At 48.7% G+C, this 15,881-nt stretch overlaps 1 protein-coding gene across 1 annotated transcript in view; it reads left to right on the top strand.

Annotated features, from left to right (window-relative positions):
• Positions 1-1,540: 1,540 nt before the first annotated feature.
• The window catches only part of DPF3 (double PHD fingers 3), a 258,611-nt gene continuing 244,270 nt past the window's right edge, over positions 1,541-15,881 (top strand). The window contains exon 1 of the mRNA XM_044230777.1: positions 1,541-1,572. Within this exon, the coding sequence (XP_044086712.1) occupies positions 1,541-1,572 (32 nt within the window). The remainder of the gene's footprint in view (positions 1,573-15,881) is intronic.

The raw sequence follows: 15,881 nt of genomic DNA, 5'->3' as shown, positions 1-15,881 counted from the left end.
TGGCCTATGCTATTAATTAGGCAGAAAGAAGGAGTTTAAATTTCAAGCCTTACAAACATACCCATTCAGCCCTGTTCTGTTTTTCTGTAACTCTAACAGTGTATGAACGTGAACCCTGAAAGTTCTGGAACTTTGTTGTTGTTATTATTATTATTATTATTTTAATTCATTGACATGAGATGAGCCCTGAGAAAGGAAGTGAGAGGGCACAGCTCTGAAGAACTGGCAATTTGGCATCTCCAATCTTCTTAAACCCCTCCCCCGCTATTTTAGCTATTTGACCTGATTAAACAACTTTGGGATGTTAGCCAGATTTCTGTATGCTAACGAGGCCCCTATTCATGATTTAGTGCGATTTCATCTACTGGGGAGCTTCCCCGGCTGCCCAGTGGAAGCCTGGCTTCACAGAAGTCTCCCAGTTTTGTCAGGGGTTCGCCAGTGAGGAGTTCAAGCTGACTTGGAGCCAACACAGACAACGAAAGCCTCGGGTCATAGCGGATTATTCAGTAGCAAATTTTCCACCTTGTATCTCAATAGTGAAAAGTGACGCCAGAATCCCGTGTGCTACTCCCCGAAAGAGACTCTGGCAATACCTTCGGTCTAGTTACTCTCTTTCCTAGTAGCAGAAAGCGTTTCTAAAAGTTTTCTTAAACCTTCTCTGTCCCTAAGCCTAAAGGTCAGAGCGCCAGGTCCCACTTGGCTCCCCAGTCGGCCGGAATCTGATCATTTCAGAAGTTTCGGCGGGGGGAGGGGAGGGTGTAGATGAGAAGAGGTAGTAGTGGGGAACCGCGCAGAGTGACCACCGCGCATTACGTAACGAAAGCCCTGGCTGCAGGAGGGAGCGAGCCTGACATTGAGACATTCCAGGGGGAGGGGAGTTGCTGTCCTGGAGTCGCCAGGAACGGCGGCTGCAGTTCCAAGAAACCGAGAGAGAGAGAGAGAGAGAGAGAGAGAGAGAGAGAGAGAGATGGCCGAGATAAAGAAAACACTACGGGAATGAGAATGTTAAAAAGCCTTAGGACCCAGAGCATTAGCAAACGGCTGGGCACGTGTAGTAATTTGTTAGACGAAACGGCAGCCTTCCAACTTCTACAAGGGAACAAGGGGATTTGCCCTTTGGGGGACTAGAAACGTTAACAGCAAAGCCAAAAGCTAATGAATGGGGTTCAGTGGTTTGTTGGCAATACTTAAATATTTCTATCCAGGAGCGCAAACTCTCTGCAGTTACTCAGAAAGTAGGATCTCAAACCAAACTAGAATACTCTCCCGTGCGTCTCCACTTTCCCCAATCCGAAAAGGAGCTGCTCGCGCGGTACTGCCCCTTTAAGACCTGCTTGCTCTCGGGCTCTACAAAAGGGAGTGACCTCTGGGCTTTGACAGCTCCCCTAATAACTACCACCGTGCAGGCCCCGCCCATCTGGCGACCAGCAGCGCCAATTGGCCAGCAGGCCGGTATCCCGTGCTCTGATTGGCTCGCCGCTTCCCCTGAGCGAACCTTTAGAACTCTGAGACAGACAATATTCTGTTACATTGTAGCAAAATGGCGACTGTCATTCACAACCCCCTGAAAGCGTAAGTAAGACTAAAAAATGTACATATTCCGCCTGGTTTCAATATGAAAAAAAAAGGCGCCTTCCGCGTGCCGAGCGCTGCCAATGCACTGCGCTTGCAGGCGCCTGCAGCCGCGGCGGGGCTTCTCTTTTCTTTCAGCTCTTACTTCTTCATCTTCTTTTTTTTTCCCCCCAACGCGCAGAAATGTCAAGAGATGAAATTAACAAGAAGAAAATTGTTACATTTGTGTTCTGCTTAATTGGAGGACGCACCGAGACGGGTTTTCGGCAGGGGAGCCAGGCGCTCGAGCGCTCTGCAGGGGGGTCGTGGGCAGCTCGGGGACAGCACGGTCCCCCGAGTGCCCGGCCTCGCGGGGCGGCGAGCGCGGCGCGGGGGGCGGCCGTGCTGGGGGCGAGCGCCGGGCAGGGGCCGCCTGGGTGCACTTGGCTGAGCCCCGCGCCTCCTGAGTCCGCAGCCCCTGTCGGGCTGCTGGGTCCGCCGGGGCGAGCGGACCGTGGCACCTCCGGAGTTTGCCGGGCGCTTTACGCCTTCCGATCGCTTGCGGGGAGTTTGTGCAAACCTTCCGGAGTTGGGAGGACCGCAGGGGGAGCAGTGGGTCCCGGGAGCCCTGCGGCCCAGGTGGTTGCCCGGGGCTTTCCTGCAGGGGCAGCCCCCCGAGCGTGACGGCGCTCCGGGCGGTCACCGGTGTGTGTGTGTGTGTGTGTGTGTGTTTATGCGTGTGTGTTTGTGGGTGAGCTGGCTGTAGTATATTAACGACTCGGGTTAACTTGGGGTTGATTTGGAGGCAGGGAACCTGCAGGTCTTATGAATGGTGTTCTCGCCTCCTCTGGGTGAAAAGCCGAAGCGGGCGGAGAGGCAGCTTGGGGCTCCCCGCCTGAGCAGGCAGCTTCTGCTCCCGGCCAGAGCGAGGGGCAGGTGCCTCTGGCCGCCGCCGGGAGACTTTGAGCGGACGCCCAGATCCCGGACGCAGGGGGGCGGGCTGGGCGAGGACATGCGGGGACCAGTCCCCGAGTCCGACAGCCAATTCCTGCCTGCCTTCCTTCCTCCTCCTTTTCATCCTGGCTTCCTTCCTTCCTTCCAGTCGGTGGAACTGTTAAGCCGCCAAGTCCGAACGCGATCGCGGAGCTTCGGAAAACTAGCGTCGCTCTACAAGGGGTGCTATTGGCAATGATGCTGGCAGAGGAGAGCTCCCCTCCGGATCGCCGCGCGATGTGGCTCCGGGGTCCGCGCCTCTGGGACCAGGACTTCCCAGCTGGGCTGGAAGCCTAGGGCGAAGGGAGGGGGAGGTGCCGGTGGGGGGCGTTTCATGCAGAATTCTCCCGGGTGTGTGACCGATGTCCGTGCAGGTTCTTTCAACTCAGCGCACCGCGTTGGCACCCCAGGCTCCTCCTGGAGTTGAAAACCAGGTTCGCACCGGGGGAGGGGGGGCGCTGTTCCCAGCGCGAAGGAACGCGCGACAGTAATAGCACGTGTTTGCACCAGCTTATCTCCCATCAGTAATAGGGAAAAAGGTAGTAATGCCTCCCGTATCGGAGTTTTAAATACACATATATATTAAAGCTGCCGTTAAGAGGATACTGTAAGATGATGTTGATCATAGAGCGGCTCCCGGCTTTAGTTCTCGCTCGCAGGCTCCGATACACTGCACTTGAACGCCACAGCGTTTCACCCAAGAAAGAAAATGTTTTATGGCAGAATAAATGGGCGAACTTCGCAGCATCCTCGCTCCGGGTCGCTCGCCAGCCACACCGCTGATGCTGTGAGTTTCTACCGAACCTACAGCTGGTTTGCAGTTTCCCCATTTCCAGCCGAAATCACATAGGCGGGCCGATGCCACCTGGTAAACTCAAGTTAGAGAAATCAATTTCACATGTGCGCCAGGTTTGTTTCCTACTGGGAAAGCGGTACCATCGTTACCCTGGAGCTTGCTCACGCGCGGGCAGGCGCAGTATCTCTACGCTCCAGGGTTTCCCAGCTCGCTCCAGTTTTTTTGTTTGTTTGTTTTTTGAACTGCAGAAGGGTGCGTGTTTGGCGAGGGTGTCTGAGTAGGGTGGCATTAGAGGTGGAGGAAGGGACGGAGAAGCGGGCTGGTTGAGTGGAATTAGTTTTGAATTATTATACTCGTACTTTGTATAATTAGAGACAGTTGCAATGAGATGTTTTGTAATTCTGTGTCGCCATACGCACACACACGCACACACACGCAAACGCACGCGCTAGCATATACACAACACCCCTGCCTGCTTTTTCTAGATGGGAGTTGAGTGGTCATTTTTAGTTAGCCTCTCCTTTTTGCATCCCAAACCCTTTCCCTGGAGGTAATGGGGTGTAAACAATACTCACCTCCCTCTCCCTGCGAGCCAAGCCTCCTGCGCTCCGGACGGTTTTTAACTCCTAATGCGGGAGCACACACGTTGTTATTGGGAAACCTATACCATAAGCCTTAATTTTAGAAAACAACTTGTTTAATAAAGCATCTTATACATTTCATTTGTTTTTAAAAGTTGCTAATCGGGGAAACAATACACACGTAAATAAATTATGCATAGGATAAATTAGAACAAAGCGCAGAGACACATCCAGCTAAAGGGATGGATGGTGGTGTTGGGAGGAGGGGAGCAGGGAGAATGGTTTGGAGAGCTAGGTTTTTATCCTCTTGTGTCCCTCCTGACAATGAAACGGAGCTGAACGACATTAGCATTTTCTCTGTGTGCGTCGGAGTCTCTCTCTTCCTTTCCTAAAAAAAAGCTAACAACACGGACGCCCCCTACAGAAACCATCACACAAAGGTTTCCTCTAGGATTGGGGAATAAAGTGGTGGTAGGTTAATATGCTGGGGAGAAGTAAGCTCCGGTTTCATGCAACACCTCTGTAGGGCTCTGCCTACCCAGAGTATGGACCATTTTTCATTATAGCTTTTCCATGTGGGACATTTAATAATTTAGTAGCTCGGGTGACTGGATGGTACAATTTGAATCTCATTGCTTTGGGGTCTTCCTTAGGGTCCCAAGCTCCTTGGAACCACATCTCCTCTCTTAGCAGTTTGGCTTTCTTCCTGCCTGTCTTTGATCTCCCCTCAACTCCCTTTCTTATTCTTCCTCCTCGTACCCTTCACCCCCTTCCTCTCTGAAGCTGACAGTCTGGTTTCTCTCTGTTGGCGCCTTTAACATCTTATTACTGCCCAACAGGGTGTTAGAGGCAGAAACAGGAGCCGCCTGGACTGATCAGATCACAAAGAGGACACGGCGGGTGGCCCCACAACCAAGCAGTCACATCTGGACAAATAGAATTTAACAGCATTGATAGACTTGTATGATGTGTAAATGGGTATTACATATTATTTAATTTAGCAGCTACATTGTCTGAGCTTAGACTGTGAGTAACCCTCACTTCTTACGTGGACAAGCAAGTGAAGGGCCATGTAATGAGGTAAAACCCATGCAGGTAACATAGATATGGATTTGGTAAAGGTCTATGTAGAAGTAAGTCACATAACGTATTCTGGTTGATTTCTGTATACCTAGGAAACATGATGCTTTTAATATAGATTCTAATCTTACTCGATATTCTAGTTCAAGTAAACCACCCTCCCCCAAATCTGCTATCAACACTTTAAACAACTTACTCTTTTATTAAGTTATCAAAACCCTGGTTTGTATGCACTTAACTGGGAATGTCTGCCACCTTCTGCCAGACTTGATTATGCACATACGCATCTATTATTATAACTGCCTGCTTAGAAAAGAATAACTGTTATTATTATTTAATTATTCTATATAAACCAACAGGGCTTTTCCTCAAGTAACTATTTGTTTAAAAAGAATGAGACCAGTGAACTATTTCGTCATGCTTCTAACTGTGAACCTACAGATACATAATTGTACTGAAACTCTTTTGTAAGTAGTTTCCCTTGCTTGGAGGTATGTGTCTCTATCTGTTTTGTTATTAAGGACACAGTTCTGGGAGAAAAAAATACACACTTACTTAGCCAAGGTTAAACAACAGGTCATGTGAGTAGATGGACTTCAAATCTTCATCTCTTTATACATCCTAGGATATGGGTATACTGTATTGTAATCTAAAGTGGTTTTAGTGCCTGTGAATGTTGTGCAATTGTGGCCATTTGGGAGCCAGACCTCACTCTTGCTGTGGCACTCAGTTTAGATATCAGGGAAGAGAGGGTGGGGGGAGCTGCATTCCTGGTTCTAATCTCCTCTTAGCTCTTTCTGTCTGAGTAGGGGGGACCGTGGGTAGGTACTAAGTGGGGGATATGGCGGTTGGGACTTTGTGAACTTGTTGCCTTTTATGGACATTATTTTAGCCCCTTATGAAAAAGGACCCTCAGATATTTTAAGCCAACAGATGCCTAAGAGACACCTTCTCCATTTACTTCTGGTTGCCACTCAAAAAAAAAAAAAACAATCCCTGAATTCCCCAAACTTCATTAGCACACATTATTTTTCAGCAGGAAGAGTGTCTGGTTTTGATGAGATACCCATAAAGGATATTAATTTCTGCCAGAACCCAAGTAGAGGCATTGTCCCAGGGTAAATCTCTGAAAATAGCCTGCCTTGCAGACCACCTGGGAGACCTCTAGAGATGGCTAAGAGAATGGACAATGCCGAGATCCCCAAGGTGGGCTGGCATTCAGAGGGCACTTAATTGGACATCTCATCTTTCTCTGTCTTTATGCAATCATGCAGGGAGCTGGAATTTGGATACATCTGAGAAAGACCATAATGTCTAAAGCTGCTTCAGAGCCCTCTGCTCAGATCAAGGCAAAAAATAAAATGCCACGGTCAGCAGGCTTTGTTTTGCACCAGAAACAGAAAGGAAACTGAGGCTGACTTCTCTGTTTTCAAAGCAGAGCCTCCACCGATGGTAGTGGTGGTGGTGGGGGGGGCGTGGTGGGGGGGGTCATAAAAGACACCAGAATCCAAGTCTGTTTATTATCCCAACCTCGACAAAATAACTTTTGTGGTTTTTGAATGTTCTGAAAGTCAGTAGAAGACAGAAGCGTAGCCAAATGTGGCAAGCCCAGGATCTAAGAAAGACCACAACCTGCTGAAGAGTTTTGGGGCAGCCTCGGTTTATCCAGCAGGAGCCACTGTAAGTGTGATTCCCAGCTCGAGATAGTCTTTGACTATGTAGCTCTTTAACAAGGAAAGATAAAGTGTGGCCTGGGGCTGGGATGGGTGGCGAGTAGGTGAGTGGGTAAAACCCCTGTGTGGTCCGGAACTCTGAAAAGATGACCGTTTCACGGGCAGAGAGCCCGATATTCTGATCTATAGCAAGTTCCAAAGTTTTCTTTCGTCGTGTCAGTGACTGGGGCGTGATGAGGTGTTGTGGTGTTTTTCTCATTTGTTTTTCTTATTGGTCCGGTTACTAGTGTTTCACAGTCTGTGAGGCCATATGGATGAATGGGGCTTAGCATCGTAAAACTGTCACCCAAGGAAGGTTTTTGAAGCCTGTGATTTGCATCAGAGTTTTAAAAGCAGTGGTTAGAAGGTGTTGGGTGGGGGTGGGTGGGAAAAGGGGAGAGGGCTGTTTTGGGAATTTCTAGGCTGTGTTTGTGAAAAGTAGTGGTGTGGGGGGGTGGGAAGGGGGAGAGAGAGAAGCCTTGAGAAGGCTAAGAGTTAGGGGCTATGTTTGGAAGTAGGGAGGGGCGAGGGGATTAGACTCAGAGTGCCTAATAATGGGGTTCGAATAGCCCACAGTGAGTCCTTCTCCACCCCGGACTTGGATAGGTGTCTGGGAAACAATGATGACACATGCCTAATCCCCCTTTTCCCCACTTCTCTCCCCCCACTGAATCCAGAGACTGTGGTCATCTCAGGTTGCTGTGACATGAGCGCATTTGTGTCGTTATTCACTTTGAAAACCTGCTGTGTGTATTAATTGCCATTGGAAGCTCCAGCAGAAAAGGTTTTGCATCTCCAGCTTCCCACCTGGCATCAGTGTGGCCCCTATCTCGAACTGTGTCACTCTCCCATGTTCATTTCTCACCACTTGCTTGTCTCTGTAGCTGTGATGACTTCAGAGTCACGGAGAAGAAAAAGCTCTGAGAGAGAAATCCAGAGCCCTGAGCACCTGCTCCCAGTGGCGCCATGAACCTGCCACTGAATCTTGGACACAGAGCTTCTCTGAGCTGCAGACCCCTTGTCTTTAAGGCGAGGGGGATGCACCCAAATTCCCAATTGGATGCCCAGATTCGTTTCAGGTCAAAAGCTTGGTGGTAGCTCTTACTATGGTTGATTAGGAGAGGGGGGATGGTTAGGGGCCAAAGTTCAAATTCTTTCTCATTTTTAAAGTGTGTTTCTGAGGGGGATTTGTTAAGACTGGGGAGTTTTTTGTTAGTTTCATCTTCTTGGGTCCAGTCCTGCCACATCATGCTACCGGTTGGGGTTCTAACCCGGATGGCACCCCTTTCCCTTCTCAGCACCTAAGGCTGAGGACCAGGTGGTGGGCCCTTTAGAACATGGGTTTTTCTTCTGATTCTCCTCCGCGAATACTTTTCTTCTCATTAGCACCCCAACCAGAGGAGGGAGAGAGGAGAAGTGGGAAGACTTATCTGGCCTCTTTTGCTGTTTATTAGCACTCAGATAAAGTTTTTGGTGGTAGAAAAGACTGGAATTATTGACAACACCTGTCTCCCCTCCCCCCACCTTCTTTTCTTTAAATGTGTGGAGGGAGAGGGGGAAGCAAGCAGAAGATTTTTCTCTTTTGGATTTCATTTATCCACAGTCTCCCTGGACATGGTCTCTCCTCCCCTATGGCACCCATTCTATTGACATGGAAATAAAAGTGCTTACTTCACTTCCATATGGGCAGCTGCAGAGCCCTGTCTGTTTAGTGAGCTGAAGTAAGTGGACCCGTACTGATGTCTCACTGTGCTTCCTTTAGTGGACCCCGTGTTGCCGCTGAGGGAATGGAGGTGGCTAGCAGACTTGCAGGGGCTAGCTGTATCCTGGTGGGTATTAGCAATTATCTAAATTGGAATTCACTGCCTCTCCTCTTCCTCCTCTTGTGATGTGCCTCCAGAATATCCCAGATTCCTCTGGGGGAGTTATTATCAGGCTTTCCTTTGGTTGAAACCTCCTTTGGTAATTTTCTACAAGCCTAAAGGAGGAAGAGGGGGTTGCAAAACCCATCAGAGAATTCACAGAAGCCCAAATTGTGATTCTCAGGCAAAATAAGAGAGAAACCAAAATGGTTACCCTGACCTCCAGCAGACAGACGCAGCCCCTTAATTTTTTTTCTCATTGTGGTAAAATATACATAACATGTATATTTAACATTGGTGACATATAAATGGGCCTTTGGAGCCATTCTATAGTGTACAATTCAGTGGCATTAAGTACATTCATAATGTTGTGCAACCATTGATAGAATCCATCTCCAGAATATTTCTATCATTCCAAGCAGAAACTCTGTACCTATTAAACAGTAACTCCCCATCTCTGGTAACAGCCATTCTGCTTTCTGTCTTTATGAATTTACCTTTTCTAAGCACCTAATCACACAATATTTGTCCTTTTGTGATGGTTTATTTCACTTAACATCATGTCCTCAAGGTTCACTTATGTTGTAAAATGTGCCACAATTTCCTTCCTTTTAAAAAAAAAGATGTATTTATTTATTTTAGAGAGAGAGAGTGAGAGAGAGAGAGCAAGCCTATGAGAGTGTGAAAGGAAGGGGGAGCAGAGGGAGTGGGAGAGAGAAACTTAAGCAGATTCTCCACTTAGTAGGGAGCCTGACTTGGGGTTCCATCTCACAACCCTGAGATCAGGACTGGAGCTGAAACCAGGAGTCAGATGCTTAACCGACTGTGTCACCCAGGGGCTCCAAGAATTTCCTTCCTTTTAAAGACTGAATAGTGCTCCATGGTAGGTACATACCACATTTTGTTGGTCTACTCCCCTGAAGAGGGACACTTGGCTTCCTTCTGTCTCTTACCTATTGTGAGTAACGTGGTTATGAAGATGGGTGTGTGCATAGCTGAGTTCCTGCTTTCAATTCTCTTGGGTATATGCCCTTCATTTTTAGACTCTTTAAAACTTAGGGACTACTTTTCTAAATAGTAGAGGCAATGCCCACTTTGTAAACTTAGGGAAAAATACTAATACTGTTGTAAAATGCAACCTCCTTATCCCCTCTCCCCTGTAGGAATACCATTATTTTTTTGGCCAGGTGACTCCTTTGAGAACCCAAAGACTCCCTACTTTTATCCCCAGCCATGGAGATCGCATTCCCCTTGTCTCCACTGCCTCTGGAGGGCTCGGGGTGTGTCAGGGTTGGGCGTGGGGAGGCTCCAGGACCTGGTGAACCTTGGAGTGAAGGTATGGTTTGTTTCCTGGGCAGGGTGGAAGTTTCGTTAGGCAACTGGGGGCAAGGGAGCACCGGGGAGCATGGGACAGCTTAAAAGGCCAGAGTTAGTAAATCAGACCTATCGGCTTCCTCAGCAAGAAGGGTTTGGGAGGTCTCCTTTCTCCTCCCTTCCCCCTGCACCCGGCCCTGCTTGGCCCCCAAGGTGTCCGAAATAATGGGTGCGAAGACATTTCCACAGGTGTGAAGTGCACATGGGACGTGTAACTAGGAGGATGGGGGTTTCAGGGAGCTGACTGAGGCCTTCTCAGAGTCAACCATTCCTCATATATTAAACATTATTTTTATATATTAAAACTCAAATAAATGAAATGAGTACGGCCTTACACAGCAAGCCTAATCATTGTTTCTCAGGAAATGCAAAGCCTTACTCATCCAGCTGCGTGTAAATAGCCCCAGATCTCACTGGGATTTTCCCCATTGTCTGGGTTTGAAATAGGTGAGAATATGAGCTTAGGGGAAGCCCTCATTTCTTTTCCCATTGTCAGCTCTGAGCTGAGTGGGCCCCACAACATCAGAGGAAACACAAGCTCGGAGGGCAGAGGGGAGAGCTTTCCGGGAGCTTGGGCTTCCGTCATCTGGCAGTATCTGGCTCCTTCCATCAAGTCAACTTTAAGGAAGAGGGGAGGAGAGGCGGGGGGGGGCGGGGGGGCTCAAGCTTTGCTCTGCTGGTCAACGAGGAAGGTGCGCTTTTAACACAGGAGATCAGGTGCCCGAGTTGATTCTTTATGTCAAAGTAGACCATGGGGCGCATGGTGGCGGTGGTCAAAATTCTAGAGAGTTCCATCTTCATCACCAGCCTTCAGAGTCAAGCTTGCTGCAACACTCCAACATTCCTTTACCTTATAAAAGCAAATTAAGTAAAAAATGTCACCTGGGCTCCCATTATCCTCAACTAACAACTCTTTACATATCTTTGTTTGCTGCCCGGTGAACTCAGGAGAACTGTCTCACCCTCTTCGGGGCTTTCTTCATCCTGTCCTGGCCAACACCGATGGCCAGCTTGCCCCTCAGAACTCGGGCAGCAGGGTAGCCTCCCTCCCTGCATCCAGAAGCTTCCCCTCCAAGGAAGGCCTCCAGTCTGTCCGTGTCTCCTTCCAGACTCTGGTTCTTTGGCAGGGCAAAGTAAGTCCTTGTAAGCCAGAAGGCGGGACTCTCCCCCTAGGCTTTTCCTAGGGAAACCACTGTGGATTGGGGGGTGGGGAGGGGAGGCAATGTGGTGCTGGGGATGGGGGAGGGCAGGGTGGATGGGGTAGTGGGAGTGGAGAGAATATATTCTCTCCTGCTAATTATTTTCCCTGAGGACTTAGCCAATGCAGAACCATCTATTATCGTGGGAGCGCTCTATGGTGGTTCTGCCTGTGATGAATGCTAAGTGGAAACAAGCAAGAAAAATTAACAGGCGGCTGCTTCTGTCCACCTAATTAAAATGCATATCCAAATGCATAATTCCTTATGTTTCCCCATGCACACACTCCCCTTCCAATCCCAGTTCTATGGAGGAGAAAAAACACTTTCCCCCAATCATTTCTCTTGATTATATTTCCATCAAGGAAGAGCTGGCGGGTTCCCTTAGAATAGAGAAGGGCTGTTCTTGTAACACTTTGAAAGTCGCTGTTTTGTAACTTAGATTGATTCTGAAAATTCTGAGCTGTTTTTTGTTTAAAACGAAAAACAAAAACTTTATCGGACTGCAGAAAAAAAGGGGAAGGAAGGATGTAGAGAAAGAAAGGGGGGAAAAAGGAGAGAAAGCAAGCAAGCAAGAAAAAAAAGTTCCCATCATTTTTGCTGACGTTTTTGTTTTGTGCTAAAAGTCTGTGTTTTTTTTTTTTGTGTTTTTTTTTTTTTGTTTTTTGAGTTTTTTTGGGGGTTTTTGTCTTTTGGTGCTAAAAGTCAGCAATGAGAATTTTTAAGGTCTTTCCTATCTGCCCTCCCTCTGTTCCTTTCCCTGACTTGGCCCTACCTCCCTCAACCACCCCCCCCCCCCGCCCCCGGGCAAACATCACCCAGAGTTTTGTAGAGAGATCGGAGAAGGTGCAGCTATCTGTGATCAGATAGAGAGAGAGAGAGAAGAAAAAAAAAAAGGCAAAAGCTTCTGCATTTGGGGCAAGATCAGAGATACTGACATCACGTTTCCAAGTATGTTTTGAATCCAACAAACAATACCTCTTCATCCATATCTTCTCCCCTCTTTGTTTGCTGATCATTTTCTCCCCATCGAAGAACAACTTTATTCAGTGGCCATAAAATATTTAACAGACGCGAAACTTAAGTCGCGGGGTTCAATTTGACGTCACGGCTGTTTCTGCAGCAACCCCCCTCCCTGGACGGTAACCCCCCCAGCCCCCCGAAGCCCCTTGACTGCCCTCCACAGCAGCCCCAGCTGTTGATTTATCAGGGCTGGCTGGCTCAGCAGTGCATGGAGATTGCTTTTAATTAACTCTCTTCATTTTTCCCAATCTTCAGGGAGCAGCAGCCCTTTAATGATTTTAATATTTTATCTGGATTTATATCCGCCTTATTTGTTGTTGTTTGACTTCCGCATTTGTTCTTCCCGAATCTCTTTCAGACTGATGTATTTATTGGCCCTTTCCCCCAGCCCCCAAGACCTTTCTGGAGAAGGGATGACGTGTTCTAAGAAGGCCCCGTCTACCCAACTTTTCTAGCACCTGCCCAGGGAGAGGGGCCGGTGTTGGCCTGTGTGATGGTTTGGGTGAGAGCCTTTGTGTTGGGATTCCCAGGCTCACCTGACTCAGCTGCAGGAATTTCTGAGCTTTCCATTAAAAAAAAAAAAAAAATCGGAATTTTAGAAAGTAAGATCTCTTTGCCTCTTTCGGGCTTGCTGCTTCTGAAAGGGAGGAAGCTGCCTGCAGAGTTGGATAGAGGCTGCTTCCTGGGTCCCCAGTTAGCTGTAGATGGAGGTCTGGATGGAGGTGCAAGTCAGATCTTTGCCACTTGATGTGGCTTCCGAAATGGCTGGGAAGAGCCTGTGTGGAGGCGCCAGATGCCTTCTCTACTCCGGCTGCCTTCTCCCTCAACCCTCAGTTCTGTGTTCCTGTGCCTGCTTCCCAATGTGGGGGCAGGTGGGTGGGGGGAAACACACCATCACTTGCACACCTTCCCAGCTCTGCCTTCCAGCTGCAAAGTCAACCCCTTCCCCCCACCCCACCCCCGCATCCCAGAGAGATCTGGCAGGCAGACTTGCGTGGGGGGCTCTTTTTCGGCACCAGCTTGTCCACAAAACGCCTTTTTGGCATCTCGGTTTGGTGATGTGTCTTCGGGGTGACCTGTTGCTAGGCAACTGCCAGCTAAAGTTTGAGCCTGATCTGGGGATTGCAGAGAATTGCCCTGGGTGACTCGTATTCACATTTCGGGACCTGGCTTTGCAATTCTAGCTCTGGGAGTAGGAGGCCGAAAAGACATATTTCCCCGGGTTTATGGAAAGAGGTATTGGTTTTTAAAACCGTGCCCAGCACCTGGCACACAGTCAGTATACCTAGATGTTGGTTTTGGTGATGAGAACGGTGATTTCTTCCCCTCTTCTTGCCCTCATCCTCTTCGCTCTGCTACTTCTGAAAACCTAGGCCATTTCAGAGACCAAACTCTATGTGGGAGGCAGAGACAGAAAACCATGGTTTCCACCCCATGCTGTGGGGTTCAGGCTACTTAATGTCCTGTGGAATGTCTCTTCCTCATTTCTCCTTGGCAACTGTAGACCCTTTTGAGAATCCTATAATTGTGGTGGGTTGTCTTCTCAGAAAAATAAAATGCATATACATGTGAACATCTACATGTGGGGTTCCTGGACCTTGAGGAGCCCATTTGTGGATACCCTGGGGGTCCAGAGGCTCCAGGTTAAGAACCCCAGAATGCAGGGCGTGGGAGAGCTTGTGATCTTAAACTGATGCTTCTGTATCCCTGCTCAGAGGGACCATGACCCCATCCTCTCCTATAGTCTTACCAAACCGCTGTGGCTCCTCCAGCCCCTCCCTGCCCCAGGCACATTCCGCGGGCACCTACCTGCTCAACTTCCAGGCACTTCGGAGGCCCCCCTTTTTCCAGTGAAGTCCTTGCAGACCCTCAGGTAGAATCGGCCACGCCTGCCTCGGCGCCATCGTCCCAAGATCTTGGCCGCTGAACTACTCAACTCTGGTTAGTTGGAACAAGGCCCTGGAAGGCTGGAATGGTGGTTGCCTGTGCCTGTCCACTCCAGGCTCTAGCACAGCAGGCCTGGAAGAACTCCGTGTGGAATAACTGAGCAAATGAAATCTCAAGCAGACATACTGCCCTTCCTACTTACTTCGCTTCCGGCCCCGTAGGGTGGACACGTTTCTCACTGTCTCCCTTGACTGTAGGAGTCTGGAAAAGGCAGCAGAATTCCTCTCTCTAAATTCTTCAGTTTCAGGAGTTGGGAAACAGGCACCAGCCTAGCCTTGCTTGCACGTGGCATGTTTGGCTCTGATGAACGTCGGTGTCAGTTATACGAGCCCTTTGTTTCTTCACCGCTTCATTTTTGTGGAGCGAAGACCCACTTTGGTCTTGGGAAGCCAAGACAAGTCTTCTCACTTTGCTCCTTTCAGGGACGAAGTAAGTAACCTGAGGCTTGTGAACAGCTACTGATAAATTGACCATGTTTTTCTTGAGCATCTACTATGTGCTCAGCTATGTATGTATAGGATTTCCTATAGCGTTATTTATTTATTTATTTTTAAAAAGATTTTATTTATTTATTTGACAGACAGAGATCATAAGTAGGCAGAGAGAGAAGTGGGGGTGGGGGAAGCAGGCTCCCCGCTGAGCAGAGAGGCCCGTGCGGGTCTCGATCCCAGGACCCTGGGATCATGACCTGAGCCGAAGGCAGAGGCTTTAACCCACTGAGCCACTCAGGTACTCCCTGTAGCATTCTTTATATCTGAGGATTTTTAATGAGTTTTTAAGATGGAGGAGGCCAGAAGGTGAGAGTACCATAATGGTTTAGCCCAGTGTTGGGACCTGTCCCATTGAGTTTTGGAGGTAAAGATGGCCCAGTCACTGTTTTCAGATGTATATTCTTGGAGACGATGCATTTTGCGTACTTTCATGGAACCAACACCTACATGGATAAAGCTTTCTGAATGACTCGTTGTCCCGACTATGTTCAATGCAGATAAATTCGCTTGACAGTGAAGCAAAAAATGATGTCTTGGAGATCATGTGGGGGTCTCCGTTTTTCATATCAAGAGAGAGAAAAATATCACTGTCACTTTTGTATGTACCCTTACTGCTTTTCCACGCTCCACATCATTCCGCGGTGGGGCTCTTTGGGAGAAGGGACCACCCAGCAGAGAGGCCTGGTTCTGGGTCAGGAGTAAGGTGAAGACCAAAGGTGGTGATGGGCTCCTCGAGTCAAGTTTTATTTCAGATTCTGGTCCACCAGACATCCTGGTGCAGGAAGCCAGAGAAAATGCTGATGGCGCACCAAACTTAGGTTGTAGAAGCAGAATTGTACAAAAGTGTTCGTCAACTCAGAAAGGTCACACCGCACCAGCACTTTCTCTCCAAGTGACTGTGCCTTAGTCCCAGTGTGTAGCCTTCGGTGCAGAGGACTCGCACAGGGCCGGCCGGTTCCTGGTGCTCATTTCCTTTCTGGGCAGTCATCCCAGTATAACACATACTTATACATATTCTGTCCTCATTTTATCTAATTACACACATCTCTGGGGGATGGGAAACAGGTTTGGATCATTCGGTTTTAGGTCAGTGATGCACAAGGTGGCTGAGATGAACCCTCCTCCATAGAGTTCTGTGAAATTCGGAGAGTTCCCATGGTTCCGCGGTCCAGAGCACACCAGGGGGCATTGGTTGCCATCCCAGGGGCTGGAGTTTTGGGTCAGCATGAGAGGAGGGATGGAGCCTGATTGGTTCGTGAGGCTGAGCCTTCTGAG

Source organism: Neovison vison, chromosome 13 (genome assembly GCF_020171115.1).
Source record: "Neovison vison isolate M4711 chromosome 13, ASM_NN_V1, whole genome shotgun sequence".
NCBI lineage: Eukaryota > Metazoa > Chordata > Mammalia > Carnivora > Mustelidae > Neogale > Neogale vison.
This window is presented reverse-complemented; position numbering and strand designations above follow the sequence as displayed.